This window comes from Mytilus edulis, chromosome 5, assembly GCF_963676685.1.
Source record: "Mytilus edulis chromosome 5, xbMytEdul2.2, whole genome shotgun sequence".
In the NCBI taxonomy this organism is placed as follows: domain Eukaryota; kingdom Metazoa; phylum Mollusca; class Bivalvia; order Mytilida; family Mytilidae; genus Mytilus; species Mytilus edulis.
In genome coordinates this window covers 22,232,013-22,253,340 of record NC_092348.1, presented here as the reverse complement: position 1 = coordinate 22,253,340, position 21,328 = coordinate 22,232,013, and the positions used below count along the sequence as shown (strand labels likewise).

The window sequence follows — 21,328 nt, the reverse complement described above, 5'->3', positions numbered from 1 at the left end:
ACTATCATTGTTTCCTCGAGACCATACTCGCAAATGGTGTTAAGGGAGAGCCGAAAATTCAGTCCCTGAAATAGTATTTAACGATGTTGTTTTCTTATATGTCTCTAATGTATGTCTAATCTTATGTAATTGTATGTAATGTCATAAAAGCTCTTGATAGGGCCTTTTAATTGAAAATGAAATATTCTTATTCTTATTCTTATTCTATTCTTCTTCTATACAAGAGTGGGTCGATTTATTAAAAAGGGGCGAGACGGTGAAAATGTGGGGCGATATGCTAGTGGGGCAAGATGTCTTATAAAAATCCCGAGGAGTTATCCCCCTTGTATGCACTCTCCTTAGTACTATGGAAACAAAAACACAAATGGCGAACAATTTTCTTAAAAAATTATGTCAATCTGACTTTTAGGAACTTTTACCGCATAATGCGGTCTTTCAATTTCATTCAAAAGTCATTGTTGCTTCAATAATAATAGCGCTAAATAAAAAAGGTAAAATTACAATTGACGAATGCTGGTAAAAACAGAAATTATAAAACTTAAAAGAACAACTAACGAAGTCTCACGGGATATAAATTGATTATGGGTTCACAATGTTTGTTTATATTTGACCAACAAATGAACTTATCTGTATCGTTACCTCACATGTAACCATTCTTGTTCTTTAACTTGACGGGAGAGAGGGTGCCTATTGACAGCGTTGGAGAGCTGTTTTGAATTAAGCTCTCAACTGTCTTGGCGCACACATTGCCTTCTTCCAGTTGGTTCCAATGAATCACAGTTTCTACGAAAAATGAGTTCTTAAATTGCACTGTTTTACAGTTTGTTGTTTCAATTGCCTTTTAGTTGTTTTTATAGGCAGCACTTTAATGGTGCCAGCTAAATTTTTGCTTCCTGATCCTAAGGTCAATAATTGACACGACTTGTCTCTCTTGTATATTCCTCGTATTGTGCACCATTTCTCCTGGTAATTTCTCGTGAGAAATTGAATAGTTAGTTTAGACATGTTAGATGCAGGATCGGGTATCAGGACTAAATTCCAACTTGCCGCTTCGTCATGTCTGACATGTCTACTAGGGGTCAATACACCTTATCGCTAATCCCGGCTGACCCGGCCGCAAAAGGCGCTTGAACTTTTGATGCTTACAACAATCACTTTTCCATTGTGGCGTCAGATATTTTGTTTTGTGACGTCAAAAATTTTCTGTGTGATATATAGTAGTAATAGTAATGGCGGACAAATAGCCATAAGGTGTATATGCCATAAAAAAAAATGCGGAAATGTTGAATCAGGATTTTTATTATGGCGTATTGACTATCGAGGGTATATAATTTTTGGCTTTTGTTCTTAATGCTCAGGATGTAACATTTCTTTGGGTTAAAGTGCATACCCCAGTCTTTGGCAGGGATCTCCATGGATGAAAATTGAACAATGGAGGAACTTTCACCATTACAAACCGTGTCTCCGCTGTACAGTGTAGCGCGATCAGAAGTATTTTATTCCTCTATACAAGGAATGGTGAACATGCTAAATCATTGCTTATTTAAATTATATTTATTTGAATTTTCATTATAGATTTAGAAACTTGTATCAATATTTTCATTTATTGCCGTTTTTAACCATTCAAATGCCAAGTCTTCATGGTCCCCCTTTAGTCGAGAATGACCAAAAGCTGTCATGAAGGTCCCCATGTAGATTTCTTGTATTTTTGGTAATTGTTATGAGGATTAAAAATCATATGATGTGGAGCTTATTTTTCATGGACAGTTGTCAAATTCAGAACCCATTACCGGTATGGCTGATTTGCAGCAACAATAAAACGATTTGTACGGGTTATTTAAAAGATTTAAGAGATTTGTAAAGCAAACATTGACAAAGGAAAACGTTTTTAATGAATTTATCTGTCAAATTGATGCTGTGCAACATGCATCTTTCGAGTTTGAATAGAAACCGGAAACACGGAATATACGAAATGAATTCGGAATTACGATACGATATTTCTTTACAGGAAATATTTAAGTTTTTACTTTTAAACTTCTAAAGTAATTCTAAATTATCGTTACAGCAGTATTCAAGTTATTTGCAATGAAATAATATTTACTGTTTTGCGTCTTATTTTGTACTTCTTAAAAAAGGGGGATGCTGATTGCGTAAGTCAAAATAAAGCACGTGTTCGACTTGTTAAACTGTTTCCTTTGTAACTGGATTATTATTTTTTTTTATTTAATCTAAATTATCATAATCATTTGCTGAAACTTAGTTGATTAATTCGACAAATGGATCGTCTATCCTCAAATAGTATTCTCCTGTGTGGTTCGTTGATCTACCTGTATAAGCTCAGGTACAATTAAGTGATTAGCGATCTTAAATCGGATATCCCTCAGGCGTTAGAACTGTGTTGGATTATAACATAAAAAGCCTAAGGGTTATGCAATTACATGCATTTGATTATAAATGATAAAAAAAATGGCGTCGGGCTGCAAAAAACGATGAAGTTTTGAACGATGGCGGAAGACAATTTAACAATGGCGCAAGACAATTTAACGATGGCGCAAGTCATTTGACGATGGCGCAAAACATTTGAACGATGGCGGGGCACCATCGTTAAACAGGCCATGGAGATCCCTGCTTTGGCACATACAGTAAATGTATAGTCATCAACATGCCTAGACCTATTACTTATTTACAATCTATGTCCCAAAGACCCAAACTCCTATTGTTTTTACCAAGTGTAAAAAATCTGTGCATAAAATGTCACAAAAAACACAAATGAAAAATGTAACCCTGTCCCCTTGAACCCCATGGAGATTTTCAAAAGTAAGCAGGTACAAAAATGTATGGTCAAGTGTTACCAAAATTGGATAAAATTGAAAGAGGTAATTGGGAATATGTAAAAAGACAACAACCCAACCAAAGATAAGATAACTCTCAAAGACCACTAATGGGTCCCAGTTTGTCCTGAAATAAAAAATTGTTCTTAGTTCAGTGAAAATGGAAGTCATAACTAAACTCTAAAACATATAAATGTACTAGAATTAAAAACTTAAAAGAGTTGAAGACTAACAATGACCAGAGGCTCCTGACTTAGGACAGGTGCATAATGTGGGGTGTTAAACATATTTTGTGAGATCTAAACCCTCCTCTTATAACTCTAGCAAATAATATGTACAGAATAAAGAAATACACAGCAATACACACTAAAAAATAAAAAAATTATTTGGAGTCTGATGCCAGAATATATAAAGGTAACAAAGAAACTAAGCAAAATGACAATGATACATTGTACATACATAAACAAAAGACTACTAGCAGTTATACTGACATGCCAGCTCAAGACCTCTATTAAAATGAATGAAGGATTATGTTTTCATCATACATTGTATCATATGAAACCTATGGATATCTATTTTGTAGTTTAAGTTTTGTAATGATGGTACATTAAACCAATATTTATTACAGTACTTAGCAAATGAATAAAAGACAATTTGATGTTTCCAAGGCAACAACCATAACATGCAGTTCTATTTTATTCATATATTTATTTATCAATTTTTTTATTTGTAGAGAAAAAAATTGCAAAGATGGCAGGTGCACCAGTTAAGGATGATTTAATGAAAAATTTAGACAGTAAATTAGAATTTGCTGATTATGAACAATGGACAAGAAGAAGTAAACCTAGTAAAGCTGTAGTAAAACCAGATGGTTTGTATATTAAACACTGCATGTTTTTGTTCGTAGTTCACATATTTAGATTTCTATCTTTTACTGAATAAGTATATGTATGATGTATGAAACTGAATAGGAATATAGAATAATTGATGAAAATTTCAATAATTTATTAAATTATTATTAAAATTTTCAGTTTAAAATTTGTAACATTTAAAAGTTTACTAGGGTATATATGTTAAAATGATTTGTATTCTAATTGGTATCACTTATATTATCAGTAAAACTGCATACACAACTAGAGAAAAGTTTCTGTATTATTGGTAATGATGAACTTGAACTTACAAATTTTCATTAGTTTTGAGGAACAAGATTTTGAGAACTGCAATCCAAACAATTGAGAAATCATATTTACATGCATGCATTTTTAGCCAATTCTTATTAAACTGTAAATCTCAAAGCTATAGGAAGAATGTTCTACCAATAACTGTAAATTCAGAAATTATTGTTTGCATTCATTATTGCAATTTTGTCATTTAAGATTGAAATGCAATTTTAAATTTTGCGATATTGTGAAAAATCCTGGGTAATTCTTATAAAAAATGTCAAAATGCGCGTTAAATTTATTGAGATTATAACTCTGTCGCATTTCTCATTAATAAAAACATCGCAATAATTTCTGAATTTACAGTACCATTATACTGTGTGAAAATATTTGACTTTTATGTAGAAAATTTACTTTAATTATTATGTTTTTTAGCAAGTAAATCTTTTCTTGTTGGATTGAGAGCTAAATCTGCAGAACCTTCAAAGGGTATTCATGTGCCAACATATAGAGAAAAGAAGGAGGCAGCTAAACAAGCTGAACTAGATAAAGGCAGAACAGAAAGAATTAAGATTTTAGAGGTAAATAGTATACAGGAAAAGTCTTAAGGTAGCTATCTATATTGTTTAGAGTTGTTTTCCAGATATATTTTTTTTCATGGATCTTTCAAATACTGACCACATGTATTCAAAAGTAGTTTCCTATTTACACTTTGGTGAGGAGATTAAGACTGGAAATATTCTTTATAAAGCACAAAAATGTCAGTATTCTCCTCAGAAACTAACAAAACCTTTAAATAGACTTATTAAAAGGGGATATAGTTACGATACTGTTGTCAGGTCATTAAAGATTGCATATTTTGGCTTTAACATTGATTCACTGATAGGGTCTTTGCATCGGAACTAAACACATTTATTTCTAAAAAAACAGTTGTTGGCATGACACGGGTTATGTTCTTCTCATATATTTTATGATAGTATGATACTAAACCCCTAACGGGAGGGATTGTACCTGATATTCATATGATGAAGACATAATCTTTCAATCAGTTTAATTGAGGTCTGAAGCTGGCATGTCAGTTAACTGCTAGTAGTCTGTTGTTATTTATGTATTATTGTCATTTTATTTATTTTCTTTTGTTACATCTTTTGACATCAGACTCGGACTTCTCTTGAACTGAATTTTAATGTGCGTATTGTTATTCTTTTACTTTTCTACATTGGCTAGAGGTATAGGGGGAGGGTTGAGATCTCATAAACATGTTTAACCCCGCCGCAATTTTGCGCCTGTCCCAAGTCAGGAGCCTCTGGCCTTTGTTAGTCTTGTATGATTTTAAATTTTAGTTTCTTGTGTATAATTCGGAGTTTAGTATGACGTCCATTATCACTGTACTATTATGCATATTTTAGGGGCCAGCTGAAGGACACCTACGGGTGCGGGAATTCTCGCTACATTGAAGACCCATTGGTTGCCTTCGGCTGTTGTTTGCTCTATGGTCGGGTGGTTGTCGCTTTGACATATTCACCATTTCCTTTCTCAATTTTATGTCTTGTCTGTTGGAGTGTCCATCAGACATTCTTTGAACATTGTAATGATTAATTTGAATAATACCACATTTCCATTAAACATTGCAGATATATGAATATCTCTTGAGTTTTAAATGGAAGGAATTATGCAAATATTTTTGGGAAAAGTTTTTTATTTATTTAAAAAAGATGCATTTTGAGTCATCTGTACACCATAACTTCAGTTAAAATGAGTGGACTTTAGTAAATTTTGTAGAATTTGGTCAAGAAAAGGTGAATTTTGAAGAATGAAATATAAATATACTGTGTGAATATTTTCAGGTGTAATATTTACCACAATTGTTTTCCCTATAGATTAGTCTTTGTTAAATTTGCACTTTTAGACAAATTGGGCAGAACTTATCTTAGTTTCAAATAAAAAAATACTGGGCATGAGTAAAGTTTTAGCTGTGCTGTACTACAGACAAATTTCACATTATATTTCATGTCATATAAAATGATATTAGATAACAATCACTCAACCAATAAAATTTTACAACTTTTTCCTCCCTGACAAACTTTGGTTACCATGTTAACTCAAGTTTCAAAATATTCTATAGAAACATCAAATAAAAAAAGAATTGTGCTTTGAAACACCCAAGATATATATTTTTTACTGCAATGAAATGTAGGATTAATTTCTTACAAATATCAAATTCGAGGGAATATTTTTTTCACTTCCTTTTCATATGCAACTAGATATGACATACTTGATAAATTGGTGGTATTATACTGCTCCTGAGTTTGAAAATTTCATTGAATGTTTTTGGGAAAGTAGTTTGTTGTGATTAAGAGTTGTTTTTTAGTTAACTTTGGTTAAAACAATGGTATGGTTCATCATGAAGTTTTCTTATCTTCTATTAGTATAAATATCCTTAATTAACAGGAATATGTTCTCATTTTCAGCTTAGAATAAAGACAAGGAGGAGGACAAATGAAGAATACAAGAAAAGAAGTTTTGAACTGTATCCTATTTACCTTTGACTGATGATTGTCTATAGAGCATTTATATATAAATACATAATACTTTAGTTTTGAAACACTCTTTACTTGTTGCTTCAACATTACTTGATTTTTAATTTTATTTTTTTTGTATATTATTGATGTTTTTTTTTATTTTGAATCTTTCGCATCAAACATCGCAAACGTTTGTGAATTAAGAGTAGCCTTATAAGGAATGATTCAGTATGTTATGCAGTGATAGTTTTTCATCAGTTGAATTAATTTTACAAACAAAATCGTTAAATATACAAAAAGTCAATCTAAATCAAAAGCCGTCCTGTAAAATATATTATAGTCTATTCCAGGGCTCACGCTACCAGGCGACTTGGGCGAAGAAGTCGCCTTCCCGACCGTCACTTCGCTTTCCCCGACCCCCAAAAGCGAAAACAAGTCGCCCTGTTCTTGACGATAGTCGCTTTCAGTCGCTTCCGTCATCGGACATTTTCAATTTTTACCAAGTTGATGAGACATCATTTTTTTACTGATAATTAAAGAAATTTAGACATAAACGATTCATTATCTTTAGAAAAGAGGTTGAAGCATTGTCTTCGCAGTGTGTAGCAGGTTATTTGATAAAAATACAACTTTTTATCACTTCGTGCATTTACGCAAGTTCCGGTGCTTGTTACTCGAAAACGTACATCAACCTAAATTTCGGCGGCAAAATAAGTTTGTTACTTCATTTAAACGTGATAAAAGTTGCCTCCAGTAAATGTTTAATCCATTTATTGCATTAAAACCGTCATGTTCCTTTCCAAATAACTTGTCAAACATCGTTTATTTTTGTAAATTTTCTTGCATTCGTCCGCCATTGACCTATTTCTAAACTACGGATCTGAACTGGACCACCTATGACTGAAATCCGTACTTTTACAATAATTACTACGGACGCACAGATGGAACAGCTGACAGAAGAATATTGATCCCAAAGGGGAAAATTACGCATTCCACACGCATTAAGAGACTTTTGGTTACATCTAATTGATTGGTGTATATAATTCCCTATATTTTTTATGAATTGTTTCAAACTATTGATTAAAGTTGCTTAACTCTGAGACTATTATACTAATATCAATATATTATGGCCCAGCTTAATAACTTTTATATTTTTTTATGAGAAACACTGAATATCATACACAAGATAATTTTTAATTAAATTGTAATTGATATATTATAATTTCTTTATATTTTTTAAAATAAAATATTTTTTTTTAGTGCTAGATATTTAGTTGGTAGCTTCTCACAAGAACCTTGGTAAAACTTAAACAACTTTTAATTTCAAATGTTACTTTAATTGTAATTTTTTGCTCATATGAATTGAACAACATAAAAAGAACATTATTTACATATGACCCTTTATACTATTGTAAAATCCAAACATTGTAGCGCACCGCGTGAATGAGCACTTCTCTTTCAAATCTCACCACTTCTCCCTATCAGTTTCAAAAAGAGAAGTCACTTCTCCCTATAATTCTGAAGTAGTGTGAGCCCTGCTATTCTAAGAGAAAATGTATTAATAGACATCTAATTTCATTTAAAGGGAGTTAATAAATAATACTGTGAAATAATGTATATCATAATGACATTGCTTATCAACCTGATAATTCACAGAGCAGGACAAGTAAAGGAATTAGAATGAAAGTATTAAATCTAATAATATTATCAAGTTTAAAATTATAATGTAAATGAGCAGTTATGTAAACAGAACATGCATTTCCTTGACCTCCTGATAGATTAAATGAGAATATAAAGATCAGAGGTTCTGTAGAAACAGAGGAGCATGGTACATTGGATGATGTTAAAGCTTTACTCAGAAGATATGAAAAATACAGGGTAACTTAATTACAGCATGTATGATAGAAAAAATACAAAACAAACAAACAAACAAATATTTTATTTGCCAATCATGGCACCCAAAATGAGCAGAATAATTACAATATAATTACAAACAAAAAATAAAGCTAAATTAAAGATACATGTAGGTTAACCAAAGTTCATAACATGATTGATTTTGATTAAATTGATTAACATTACATTTACAAATAAAATCTGTTATTTATATCCCTAGACATCACCAATATACCCAACAATGATTGTCATTAAAAATGTTTCTTTTCTCTTTATAGACATTCAAAAAAATTTACCACAAAAATATGTAAAGAAAAATGAAAAATAATTAAGAAAAAAATTACATTTAGAACTATCAAATTTGAAATATATGATTCTAATTCGAGTAAAATAGCTTCATTCCAACAATCAAAAATAGAAACATATGAGTTGCTTTGCCTTATTCTTTCATTTAAAGAGTATTTTAATAATATTTTCTACATCTTTTAGGGAGGTATCTCAACTTTAAATACAAACTTTTCAAGAGAACATAAGGAGACAAAAGATGAATTAGATCAGACAAAACAGAGAACACAGATGATATTATCAGGTATGTTTAAAAGAGGATTCAGAGATTCATGAAAATATGATTATAAATGTGTTTGCATTTGTCTGTCCATCTTAAATTTAGGAATGAACTGTTTTATATTTTAAGCTTGGCCTTTGTAAAATGCAGATTTTACAGTCACAAATTGAGTTGTAGTGAAGCTAGGTAAACTGATATTCACGACAGTAACATAATGTTTTAGGAAGGCCAATCTTGATACGTACAGTTTAGATCTAATATAGATTTCATTGAAAATTGGCATAATTAGTTCATTCCCTGTTTTCTTGTGCCTACCAATGATTTACTGACGATTGCTTCATTTAAATTATTAATTCAAATAATTTGCGAGTTTGTTTTTGTTACAAAAAAATTTTAATTCAAATTTTCAGCTTTGAGTGATAAATCTTTACAGAGTCTTTGGTTTCAGATACAATTTGAATTTTTCACTGAATAAAACCCAAGTAGGAAAGTGTGATGCTGTTTGTTTATTGGTTGCTCTTAAGGTTATTGCCTGATTAATGCATTCCTAGCAAAAACTTGTGAGGATCTATTCTTATTGTAAAATCAAATTCAACCTGATTGTCAATTGAAAAAAAAATCAGCTATTCTTACTTATTTATATTTTGCATTTTTCAGCTTTGGAAGAAAAAGTGGATACTTTAGATAGAAAACTGAAAAATAAGCAAGAACAACTACATACATTGTTGAATTACAAAGTGAGTAAAAAATTTACCAGATTGAATGCAGTACTATTTCATCATGTTCAATGTATATGATATACTTCTTTGACTGTGTCCCTTGGGAACAATATGGGAAGATGTCCTTCTGGATTAACACAGGTTACAGCCATAATATGATTGTTGTCTATATAGTAAACACTATCATGAGGACCAGGATGTAGATAGTCTATACTGCCAGCATCTGATACATGTAAATAGTCCTACCAGTGTGTATTACAGAATGTGAAATAGAAATGAAATCATGGTTATCAGGTCAAAAGGATGGACAAAACATGCTACACAACAAAAAAATTAAAAGCAGCATGAACACCTGGTTATTCACTGCACACTATAGCTAGTTTTAGAGGCCAAAATTAGGGGGATGTAAAAAGTAGTATTGTTTTTCTAAAAAAACATTTTAGTTCCTGTTGTGATAATATAATTGTTTATTCAATCAACTTGCATTTATTTTCTTTTGTAACAAAGAACAATAAAAACCAGATATATATGGTCATGTCTTTTTACAGCCAAATGATAACATTTCACAACAAGGTATTAAAAATTAGAGTTAAATTAGACACAAAACTCAATACATTAGCTAAAAATTGAGAAGCAACAACCACCAAAGACTTGGTGTAAACTCAGTTATAACAGAGTGGTATGAGTAATGTCAACTCAAGTAGTTATTTATTGACAACCATTATTTATCTTTATTATTATTGAAGCAAACTATTCATATTTCAATGTTTTGTTAGGATAAAGAATATCCTGTAAAGGCCATGAGGATTGCAACACTCCAGAAAGAAATACAAAGTTTAAAGATATCAAATCAGGTTTGTCTCATGTTCTTAGTTCAAATTCAAAAGATATCAAATCAAGTTTGTTTGATATTACATGTTTTAAAATAAAATCAAAAGAGTTTTGAAATAAAAAATTGTTCTGATATTTACCAGATGATATTACAGAGTTTGGGTTATTTTAGAGTTTCACGACTTGATCTATGGAGTTTTACAAATATCTCTTGTAAAAGTATGTGTTATAAAAGAATCAAGTTCCTCCATGATGCAACATGTAGTATGAATATATAAAGGTCTCTGTCAATAAAGATAATACAGTACATTTCCGTTATTTGCATAGCCTATTTGTCAGACAAAATTATGCAATAAAGCGAAGTATGCTTATATCTGAAATGCCAAATTACGGAGTCAAAAAACATCGACAGAATAGATCAGTAAAGGAAATCGCTGAAGACAGATGAACGTCTATAATCCAATTAAACATATTGAATATTGATTTATTCTTATAAAAGTTATATGTTTAGTGTCATTTTATTTTGTATTATTTGAGTTAAGATTATAAACACATTTTGTTTTAGTTTATTTGCGTACCGATGTTTCCTTTACCAGTTTTCCTTGGATTCCAAAATAAATTCATTCTAAAAATAGATTTGTTTCTATGACATCGATGTACAATGTATATTTTTTGTATATTGTTACACTTTGATTAAAATAAACTGTTCAATAATACCACACAGTTTATAATCATTTTAACAATGTACAGCTTGCAGAGTAAAATAACACTGTTTATTTAACTTCGCTAGTTTTGTATATGCAAAGCAGTAATGGGGTCATGTAACGATTATTTACTGGACACAAGTATTGAAAGTGAGAAAATATAATAAATAGAAGTAACTACTCTTTTCAAAATATATTAAAATTAAATGATTGATGTATAAACTTCTTTAACCATATATATATAAATTGCCCTGTAATATTTAACATAAATGCAGATACTCCAAGCCCAATTAGGAGAGTTCACCAAATTGCGGTTTCCGGTAAAAAATCTCAACAGATTTAACTAAGCATATCTAGATGGCGATAATTTTCTATGCAATAAACCGAAAGGCCACTTGTAGAGTGATGCATATAACCAGACAATTTAACATTAGATGAATGGGAAATGGTTTTATGCAATTAATGGAATTATGCTATTAAGCGGTATGCAATTAAGTGGAATAGACTGTATTAACTTTGATCTTTCCAGTAGACTCATTTTATACTGATATAAAATTCTATTGCATGGATTCTGTAGTCGCCGTGAGATAAAATTGAAGAAGAAAAAAATATCAGCCACGTTTACTCAAGATGATGTTTTTCATTTAGCGGAAGTAAAATCCTGTCCAAATATTCACTACTGTCCTACCTTTTATTGTGTTTGCACTGTATAGTCCTGACCTTCACATTTTTCAAGATTATTTACATTGTAAAACCACCATCTATGAGGATCCCTTATTACATAACATTCGTTACTCTCTGGTATTTTTTGTGTCATTGATACAATTTCCCGCGCTTTTTACGTAAAGATGATGAAAAGCTCTGAGAGACACAAGAAAATGGAGAGCACGTGGAACTCGACGGCCACACTTGTCTTCTGGTAATAACAATGTCGGATTCCACCATACAAAACAATCTTGGAATATGTGAAGGTCAGGATTATACAGTGCAAACAAATAAAGGGTAGGACAGTAGTGGATATTTGAACAGGATTTTTTCCCCCATGATCTCAAGTAAATGCGGTCGATATTTAAGAAAATTCTGACAAAAATCATTGTGCCAATTTTATGTGACGGCAACTATAGAAGTAAATTTTGCCTTTGGTAACTCGTTCATGCACTATACTACATGCACTGCCACTGTTACTGCCTTGTCAGTTTATATATTCAGCTTGCTGTGGTTTATCAAATCTACAATATAGATGTAGATTGCCTATATCATCTGATTTTTATAGAAAAGTTTAAGTTTGCTGTCTTTTATATAATTTTGTGATTTATTATAAGATTTTGTAAATTTTTTTTACAGGAAGACCAAGAAGATTTAGAACACATAATTTACACAGAACTATCCAAGTATGAAAAGGATAGGTCAAAAAGATCGCAGGCAATCACAAAGGAAATTACTGAGGTTAATACTTATAATAGAAAATATACTTCCAATGAAATAATTTATTGACATGTCTTGTGGATTTGAAATGCATTAATTAAAATAACAAGGAAATATTTTCATTAGACATTCTAGAACGAATAGAGAAAAATGTGAAAACTTAAAGATCAGAATTAATTCGATGCAAAAGTATAAAGATTATATATAATTAACTGAGAAAAATTAAAGAATTGATGAATACAATAATGATTGCAGAAATGAACAATATATATACAGAATAAATTAATCATAATTGCAGAACAAATTAATAGTCAAATTATTTTCGTGAGAATTTTACAGAATAATCATTATTTTTTTAGATTAAGAAAATTTTCTAAAAATTTCCTTTAAAACAGTATTACAACATCAATTTCAGACAACAAGATATTACTTATGCTTTAAACTATAGTTTTCTTAAGGAACATAAATTTAAAACAAGGCTAAAAATGATTTGTTTTATCTTCAGATAAAAAATGGCTCTTTTTATATTGAAAACAAGGTGACCTTCATTTATTAGTAGTTATATAATTAGTATTGGGTTATTCTAGGATGTATTTATATGGTTTCCTAAAACTTCTAAATCTAGTTGGAAGTTGATCATCAAACTAAAAGCTGGAAATAACATTGCCCTAAAATAAACTTTAAATCTAAAAACAATGACCATAACTTTTAAAAAATAACAAAATTGTAATGAATGACACCATTCTGAGACTAGACAATATTAATGCATATATAAACTTTCAAACCAGTGGGAAAATTCCTTGCAAAGGTAATATTTTATATACACAAGTTATTCAGAGTGCACCACATTTTAAGCTCACCTGGCCCGAAGGGCCAAGTGACCTTTTCTCATCACTTGGCATCTGTTGTTGTAAACTTTTACGAAAATCTTCTCCTCTGAAACTACAGGGCCAAATTTAACCAAACTAGGCCACAATCATCATTGGGGTATCAAGTTTAAAATATGTGTCTGATGACCCAGCCAACCAACCAAGATGGCCATCATGGCTAAAAATAGAAAGTAGGGGTAAAATGTAAATTTTGGCTTATATCTCTGAAACCAAAGCATTTAGAGCAAATTTGACAGCAGGTAAAATTGTTTATCAGGTCAAGATTTATCTGCCCTGAAATTAGAGATAAACTGTAAACAGCAATAGTGTTCAGCAAAGTTAGACCTAAAAATACGTCAACATGACCAAAATGGTCAATTGACCCCTTAACCCTTAGACTGCTGCATTGATTTCTATTGTACTTTTGTGTAATGCTGAGTAAAATTTTAATCACTGATGAAATAAACATGTTCACTTACAATTGCTGTATCTTTGTAAATATTGAATATTCATCAATAAAAGTTATATAAAAAAGTATTGTTAGATTCTGTATTTTTAATTTATTTTATTTTTGTGTGAGTCTCTGGTCATGTTTTACCTGTACAGGTGCGAAAATAGGTAAACAAAGGTAAACTTATTTTTTCATGTTTTATTAAACGATCCATCAATTGATGTAAAAGTATCCATGACTTCAGAATTGAACCAATATAGTTTAAAATCTCTTTTAAGAACTAAGTTCCATTGTGATTATCAAAAAATAAAAGTTTCTTCTCAGACCAACGGCCTTTTTTATGCAAATATTTTCCGGTATTTTCCTCCAACTTTCACTGCGCCGACTTTTACTTCCATGTACAAATATATTTACACGACAAGTTCATTTTTAAAGCTTTCATCAATATATAATCTTGACAAACTTAAAGTTCGGGTCTATCGATGTTAGTCAATATTGATTCACATTTGAAAGGCGAAATGATAAACATCGCAAATCCTGTTTCATGTCATCCATTTTGAACAATGTCTGGGAATCCCCGTAATTCTCGCTTTAAAAGTCTTCTGTTTGAAGTTTTGATAGAATACTTCCATTTCTGTCTATTATATCTTCGGTTCTCGTCCAAATCCTTTTAATCGTCCGCCGCTGTTAAATCGTTATCATTGAAATACTTCTGAACGTGTTGGCCATTTCTCCAAACAATGTCCGCCATTTTGTCACTTTTTTCATCAAAAATTTTCACTTTCGGTTTATCGCTTATACCTGATTAAAGGTCAAGAGACACTCGAAAGAACGCAGATTTTAAGCCAATCAGAATCCATACAAGTCGAAACTGCCGCAATCTCATGAATATTGACTCCGCCCATTCCATGGTAACTGTGTAAACAAACGAGTACGGAAAACAACTATAGTCGCGAGTAGCAGTAGCGGACTGTCTTATCGGAACGACAATAGTCGCGCGTAGCAGTCTAAGGGTTAAGGAGTTATTGCCCTTTACAGTCAATTTTTATCAATTTTCATAAATTTTGTAAATTTTTACAAAATATTTCTACTTTTACTACTGGGCCAAATGCATTATAGATAGAGATAATTGTAAGCAGCAAGAATGTTCAATAAAGTAAGATCTACAAACACATCACCATCACCAAAACACAATTTTGTCATGAATCCATCTGCCTCCTCTAGTTTATGTTGCACTCATTCCTTAAATAAACATTGATAACTGATATTTTTAACATAAGAATTATTTACTGACCATATAAGAGTTATTTTGTATATTAAAATCTGTTAATGGCAGAAATTTTTCATTTTCAGACAAATTCTAAATTTCTACTATATTTTAGTTTAGTTTAAACATATTTATTTCAACAACATTTTATTTATTAGTTCATCTAGGTGGGATTTTAAAACTTGTTTATATTGAATATAGATAATTAATCCATGATAATAATTTTTTAGTCAAAAACTACTTCTAGCAGACTTTCAAATTTGTGCTCTTTCCTGTAAATTTCTTTTGTCTTAGTATCATGTCTTTGTTGAATTTTCCTTCTTTTTTTATAAAAAATTCATGAACAATATTCTGATAGCTGTGAAATTTATTTTTTGATCATGAATAAAAACAGAAAATTGAGGCTTTTTTTTTTTGAGTTTTCAATCTTTAATTTTATTTAGAGGTGAAGTTATGATGAATATTATAATGTAAGGATTTTATATGTCATCAAAAGTATTTTTTTCTCTTCAGAAAGCTATATCCATGATGCATCCTAGTTTAAAAGATATGGCTTTACAGAATATGGTTATGTCAAAGGTTAGTCATATAGTGTTTAAGATAGCAGGAATAACATAGAGAGTCACATTTTTTTCCTCAGTGTTACACATGTAGTTTCTCCATATATGAAATAAGTTCGTCTAACTCTTTGCAATAATCATGTAGGTACAGCCTGAAGAAAAATTTAACTTTAATAACTTTATCAAACCATCATGGAACTATGCAAAACTTAGAAAGACGTTTCATCATAAACAGGTTATAGAACCTGATCAATACTTAGAACTTTGTTTATTTATTTTTCTGCATTAAACTAATAAATTGATTAAGTTTTATGAAACCAGCATAACACTTTTACACAGGCTTCATTCTTCATGTGTAATTGATTAAGTTTGGATTTTTATGATGTACGTGGTAAATTTCTTAGTTACTTTCATAGACAGGGATCCAATTAAAAAAATCCAAGACAGAGAGTAATGACTTGAATTATCGATCAATATTACATTTTTAATAACTGATCAACTTGTAAATGCTTTGTTTCTTGCTTTTGTTAGGAAATAGAAATTCACAGAAAGAATCAGGAGCAGTTAAAACAAGAAAACAGACAAATAGAACAAGAAGTTCAAAGGTTACTCAGAGATCCAAAAACTAACACAAGATATCAAATGTTCCCAGAATTCTTCCCACAAAGAGAAAAGTGAGTATTACTTTGTAGATGATAAAATCTGTATATTTACAGAAACTGCAAGAAACATTTTATAGTTTTTATTTATTATATGCTTGATCCCAAGCAGAGAGGTATTTTGGAAGACCCCTTCCATCTGTCTTTCAGTGAGTCTTGTCCTAACATCTGTCAGTACCATGAAACTTTCTTTAATTTTTTCTAAGAAACTGAATATGAGAGCTTCCTAAAATTTAGCCACAGGCTTTCTGATAGTATGGTATACAATGTAATGTTGATTCACATTCATTGTTTATCAACTTCCTGTTGTTCTTAAACTTTAATATATTCTTACATATAATTACATATAATTACCAAGAAGTTTTAAAAAACAAACGATACTCTTCAATTCTTAATTGCTATTACAGCCAAATATGTCATAGTTATTTCCCACATTAATATCATTGAGCTTTCAAGACGTCTTTCAAAATACCAAACACTGTTAATTCTTAAGGCCACTCTTTGTTTAACTCAGGACAGCATGTACAATATGTGTCACATTTACTAGACTGGACTTGTGTTGCATCTATCTTTTCATGTAACAACACCAATCAATCCTAAACTATTTCAAGTGGAGTACAGTAGAAATTTGAAAATTAATTTGAATGTGAAGAAATTTATAGTTAATAAACAATATTTCTTTTTTTCAGATGTACCCCTGACATGGATGTTATTCTTGATATACCAACTCAACAGTGGTTACCAATATAGCATTTAAATTTTATTATATGAATGGATGACTGCATGTGTCAATAGAATGAGTGTATAAATAATTGTATTTATTTAATTATTTGTAAAAAATTACACTTACATTGATTAATATATTTGATGTAAAGTCAGAATTTTTCAGTAAATATGAACAATAGATTTGTTAGCTATTCCTTCTATTGATGAAGATTTAAAACATGCTTTTTGCTGCTGGGTTCTGTTACCCCCACCCTTTTCATATAAATTAGATTTAAAAAAATGTATACCTTTTCATATATTGCGTAGGTAAAAATGTTACCTTTTTCCATATTGTTTGGGTTTTGTTTGTTGTGTAATGTTACAGTGGAATACCAAAGTGCCAAAAAGAGAGAAAATTGGTTGATAAAACACAGCCAGGACCACCAAGAAAGATGACCAACGAAATAATGGGAACTTTTATTGACCTTATCATATATTTCTGAAAGTTTTACTGACCTATTCACATATTTTTAATCTTGAAAAGGGGACCTATCACTTTGTATATTAGAAGTGGAACCACCGAGTTTTAAATTAACATACAATAGCCCATTAGTTGTTTTTTGAAAATGCATTCCTCATTATCTTTCCCTCTTTTATCCCTCACTTAGGGGCATTATATTTTTATGCTCCACCTACAATAGTATAGGGGGCATTTTGATATCTGGTCTGTGCGTCCATTTGTCCGTCTATTCATTTGTTCCTTCTTCATTTCGTCTGTCCGTCTGTCCAACTTCAGGTTAAAGTATTTGGTCAAGGTAATTTTTGATAAAGTAGTACACATGTTCCCTATGATATATTCTTTCCAATTTAAATGCCCAATAAGAGTTTTTACCCCAATTTCACAGTCCACTGAACATAGCAAATGATAGTCAAGTGGGGCATCTGTGTACTAGAGACACACTCTTATTAGGTCTATGCGTCTGTTCATTCATCTGTTTGTCTATCTGTCTGTTGGTTTGTTCATCTGTTCATCCAGCTGTCCTGTTTTCAGATTAAAGTTTTTGGTCAAGGTAGTTTTTGATGAAGTTGAAGTCCTATCAACTTGAAACTAAGTAAACTTGTTCAATATGATATGATCTTTCTAATTCTAAAGCCATTATGGTCTAATGATTCAGTCCTAATACCCTTAATTACATGAATTATTACCTGTCAAAACCGGGTTTTCTAATTAATTTAAAATGAGATATGTAATCAAAACATATTTGTTTATACAAGATGGTTGTATATGATAATCAATTAGCCATGCAGGTGTTAAACTGGGAACTTACTGTTTCAAGTTGTACAACATATAGTGAGCTGTATTATTGAAAAAACTATAAAAGTGTAAAAAAGATTAAAAGACACACCAAATATATCACAGAGGGAACCTTGGGACAAAATTTACGTTGTAACTTGTATAATTCTTTTCAAATTGCGGAGTAAATAATTAAAGTTAGCAGTTCGTAATCTTCAATATTAATGAAGCTGTAACTGTATACCAGAAGAAGAAGAAGAAAAAACTCGTATTTCCGAAATCTTGGGTTCCCTTTTGTGAAGTCCCAAAATTTTGAACCTGATAATGAAGATCATCCGGATGACTACAATCCATGGGTATTGTACACTATACCACAATGTTTTGATCGAGATGAAATTTCGTTTCATAAAATTCTGACTTTTACCAACGTTGGAAATGAAGTAAAACAAAACTCTTGTGTCACAATTCAAATAACGCAGGGATTCTGATGCAAATGAAAACGATTAGCACAACGTGAAAGTGCAAATGACAAGTCAGAGACTGATGCTACCGAGGTTTATTGACAAATGAGTATATATAAAAATATATAAAAATAAAGTTAAAATAATATTTCAAATTCGAGGAATAAGCGGTTTCTTTAATGTCTAGAGACAATGAATAAAAAGATTCAAAACAATGATTGTGCAAAGTTATAGCATTTTTTACGTTTTTTATTTATCAGTTTATAATCTAATTTACAATTGGACAGAACTTTTACAGTGCTATATATCGGACATCACATTCAAGTTAATAACTTCTGGTCAAAACGCAAACCTAAATACAACGGCACACTGTCCAAACCGGCCGTTTTTGTCTCGCCTTGACGGAGTCAAAAAGCGAGACATAGGTATGCTGTTTCCGGCGTCGGCGACGGTGTCAACAATGTATTAGTTTGTGATTAGCTCAGTTTTATGGGGAACCACTAGTGGTATATCAATGATAATTGGTATGCAGATGTATTACCATTGCCACATCTCATTGCCATGGAGATTATTTGGTTCCGCCCCCTCAATTTATGGTCTATTGACTTTGAATGGTTTGCTTACTTTACATGTATTAGTTTGTGATAAGGTCAGTTTATGGAGATCCACTTGTGGTATGTCAATGATAATTGGTATGCAGATGTATTACCATTGCCACATCTCATTGCCATGGAGATTTTTTGGCTCGCCCCCTCTGTCATGGTCTATTGACTTTGAATGGTTTGCTTACTTTACATGTATTAATTTGTGATTAGGTCAGTTTATGGAGATCAACTTGTGGTACATCAATGATAATTGGTATGCAGATGTATTAGCATTGTCACACCTCATTGCCATGGAGATTATTTGGCTCCGCACCCTCAGTCATGGTCTATTGACTTTGATTGGTTTGCTTACATTACTTGTATTAGTTTGTGATTAGGTCAATTTATGGGGATCCACTTGTGGTAGGTCATTGATATTTGGTTTGCAATTGTATAAGCATTAATTGGCACAATTCATTGCCAAAATTACAAAAAGGCGAGACATATCTCTGTGATAACAGTTTATTTACGGTCCTATATCCGGCAGGATTATACAGGTTTTACTGAACTGCCTTTTTACTCGACATAGTACAGTACAGTTTAAGAAAACATGATGGGTTGAACCTGGTTTTGTGGCTTGCCAAACTTAGCACTTTTATGAAAATGTTAAATTTAACACTAAAATTACACCATTACATGCCAAAGTACAAATAAATGCCAGAACATTCAGGACAGAGAAATACACAAATAAGCAATACAATAGTACATTTCGACATGCTAACCACAGAATAAAAACGAACACGTAAAACATAGGACAGCACACAAAAACACCACAACAGAACCACGAACTGTCTTTCACACTAGCTAGCTACTTTCAGGGAATTTTTTATTCTGTTCAAGATCAGGTTTATTACTGTTATGTGATGTATTTTACAACAATTGCATGAATATTAATATAAAATTGTGTTAGTTATTAGACAATTAATTATATTATGTCGTTATTTTTTTCAAAATCAAAATTAAAACAAATGAAAAGTGGACACATAGTTGCTTTAGACTAAAATCTTAGAAATGAACTTGGTGATTACATATCTTTACTTTTACATACGAAAAGAAAAACAAATAGAAACTACGAACGATAAGTCATTTAACAATATCCGATCAGAATTACAAATAAAATACATAGCTAAATACATGAATGTTGGATTACAAATACCGTGACAAAGTGAAATCACACTCAGCAAAAGAGTCATATTCGCGAATGGATCATGTTTGGTACTTTAAAAAGACAAGACGACGTATATGGTACCAATTCGTGATGGTGTCATAAAATTTATGGAGTGTCATTTTTAATCTTTCCTCCTTCTAACACTTAATGTTTATCTTACATTTGATTAATTACTGCTGTTTACATATTTTATAATTCTCAATCGGTGTCAAGACTGAAGAATAAGTGGAGACTTTCAAAACCTTACAGTATGGTGCATTTGTTTGAAGTCATAAACCTGGATGATATCAAAATTTAGCGATGCCATGTTGCATGAGATAAGTGCTTTTGGAGTCGAACTATTTTATTGTTACTGTAATTATAGTATTGATTTCAAAATGATATAAATAAAATTGAGAATGGAAATGGGGAATGTGTCAAAGAGACAACAACCCGACCATAGAACTGACAACAGCAGGAGGTCAAGCATCGAGAAATTCCCGCACCTGGAGGCGTCCTTCAGCTGCCCCCTAAATAAATATATATTCTAGTTCATTGATAATGAACGCCATACTAAACTCCAAGTTATACACAAGAAAATTAAGTTAAAAATAATACAAG

General features: G+C 31.2%; 1 protein-coding gene across 1 annotated transcript; it reads left to right on the top strand.

Moving 5' to 3' along the window:
- The first annotated feature begins 331 nt into the window (after positions 1-331).
- On the top strand, positions 332-17,360 carry LOC139525427 (uncharacterized protein C20orf96-like). The gene is made up of 12 exons (XM_071320755.1): positions 332-491; positions 3,565-3,702; positions 4,427-4,572; positions 6,463-6,521; positions 8,292-8,391; positions 8,896-8,995; positions 9,629-9,708; positions 10,467-10,544; positions 12,570-12,671; positions 15,751-15,816; positions 16,329-16,471; positions 17,146-17,360. The coding sequence occupies exons 2-12, from the start codon at positions 3,582-3,584 to the stop codon at positions 17,204-17,206; spliced, it is 1,056 nt and encodes a 351-aa protein (XP_071176856.1). The 5' UTR covers positions 332-491; positions 3,565-3,581; the 3' UTR covers positions 17,207-17,360.
- Positions 17,361-21,328: the final 3,968 nt, after the last annotated feature.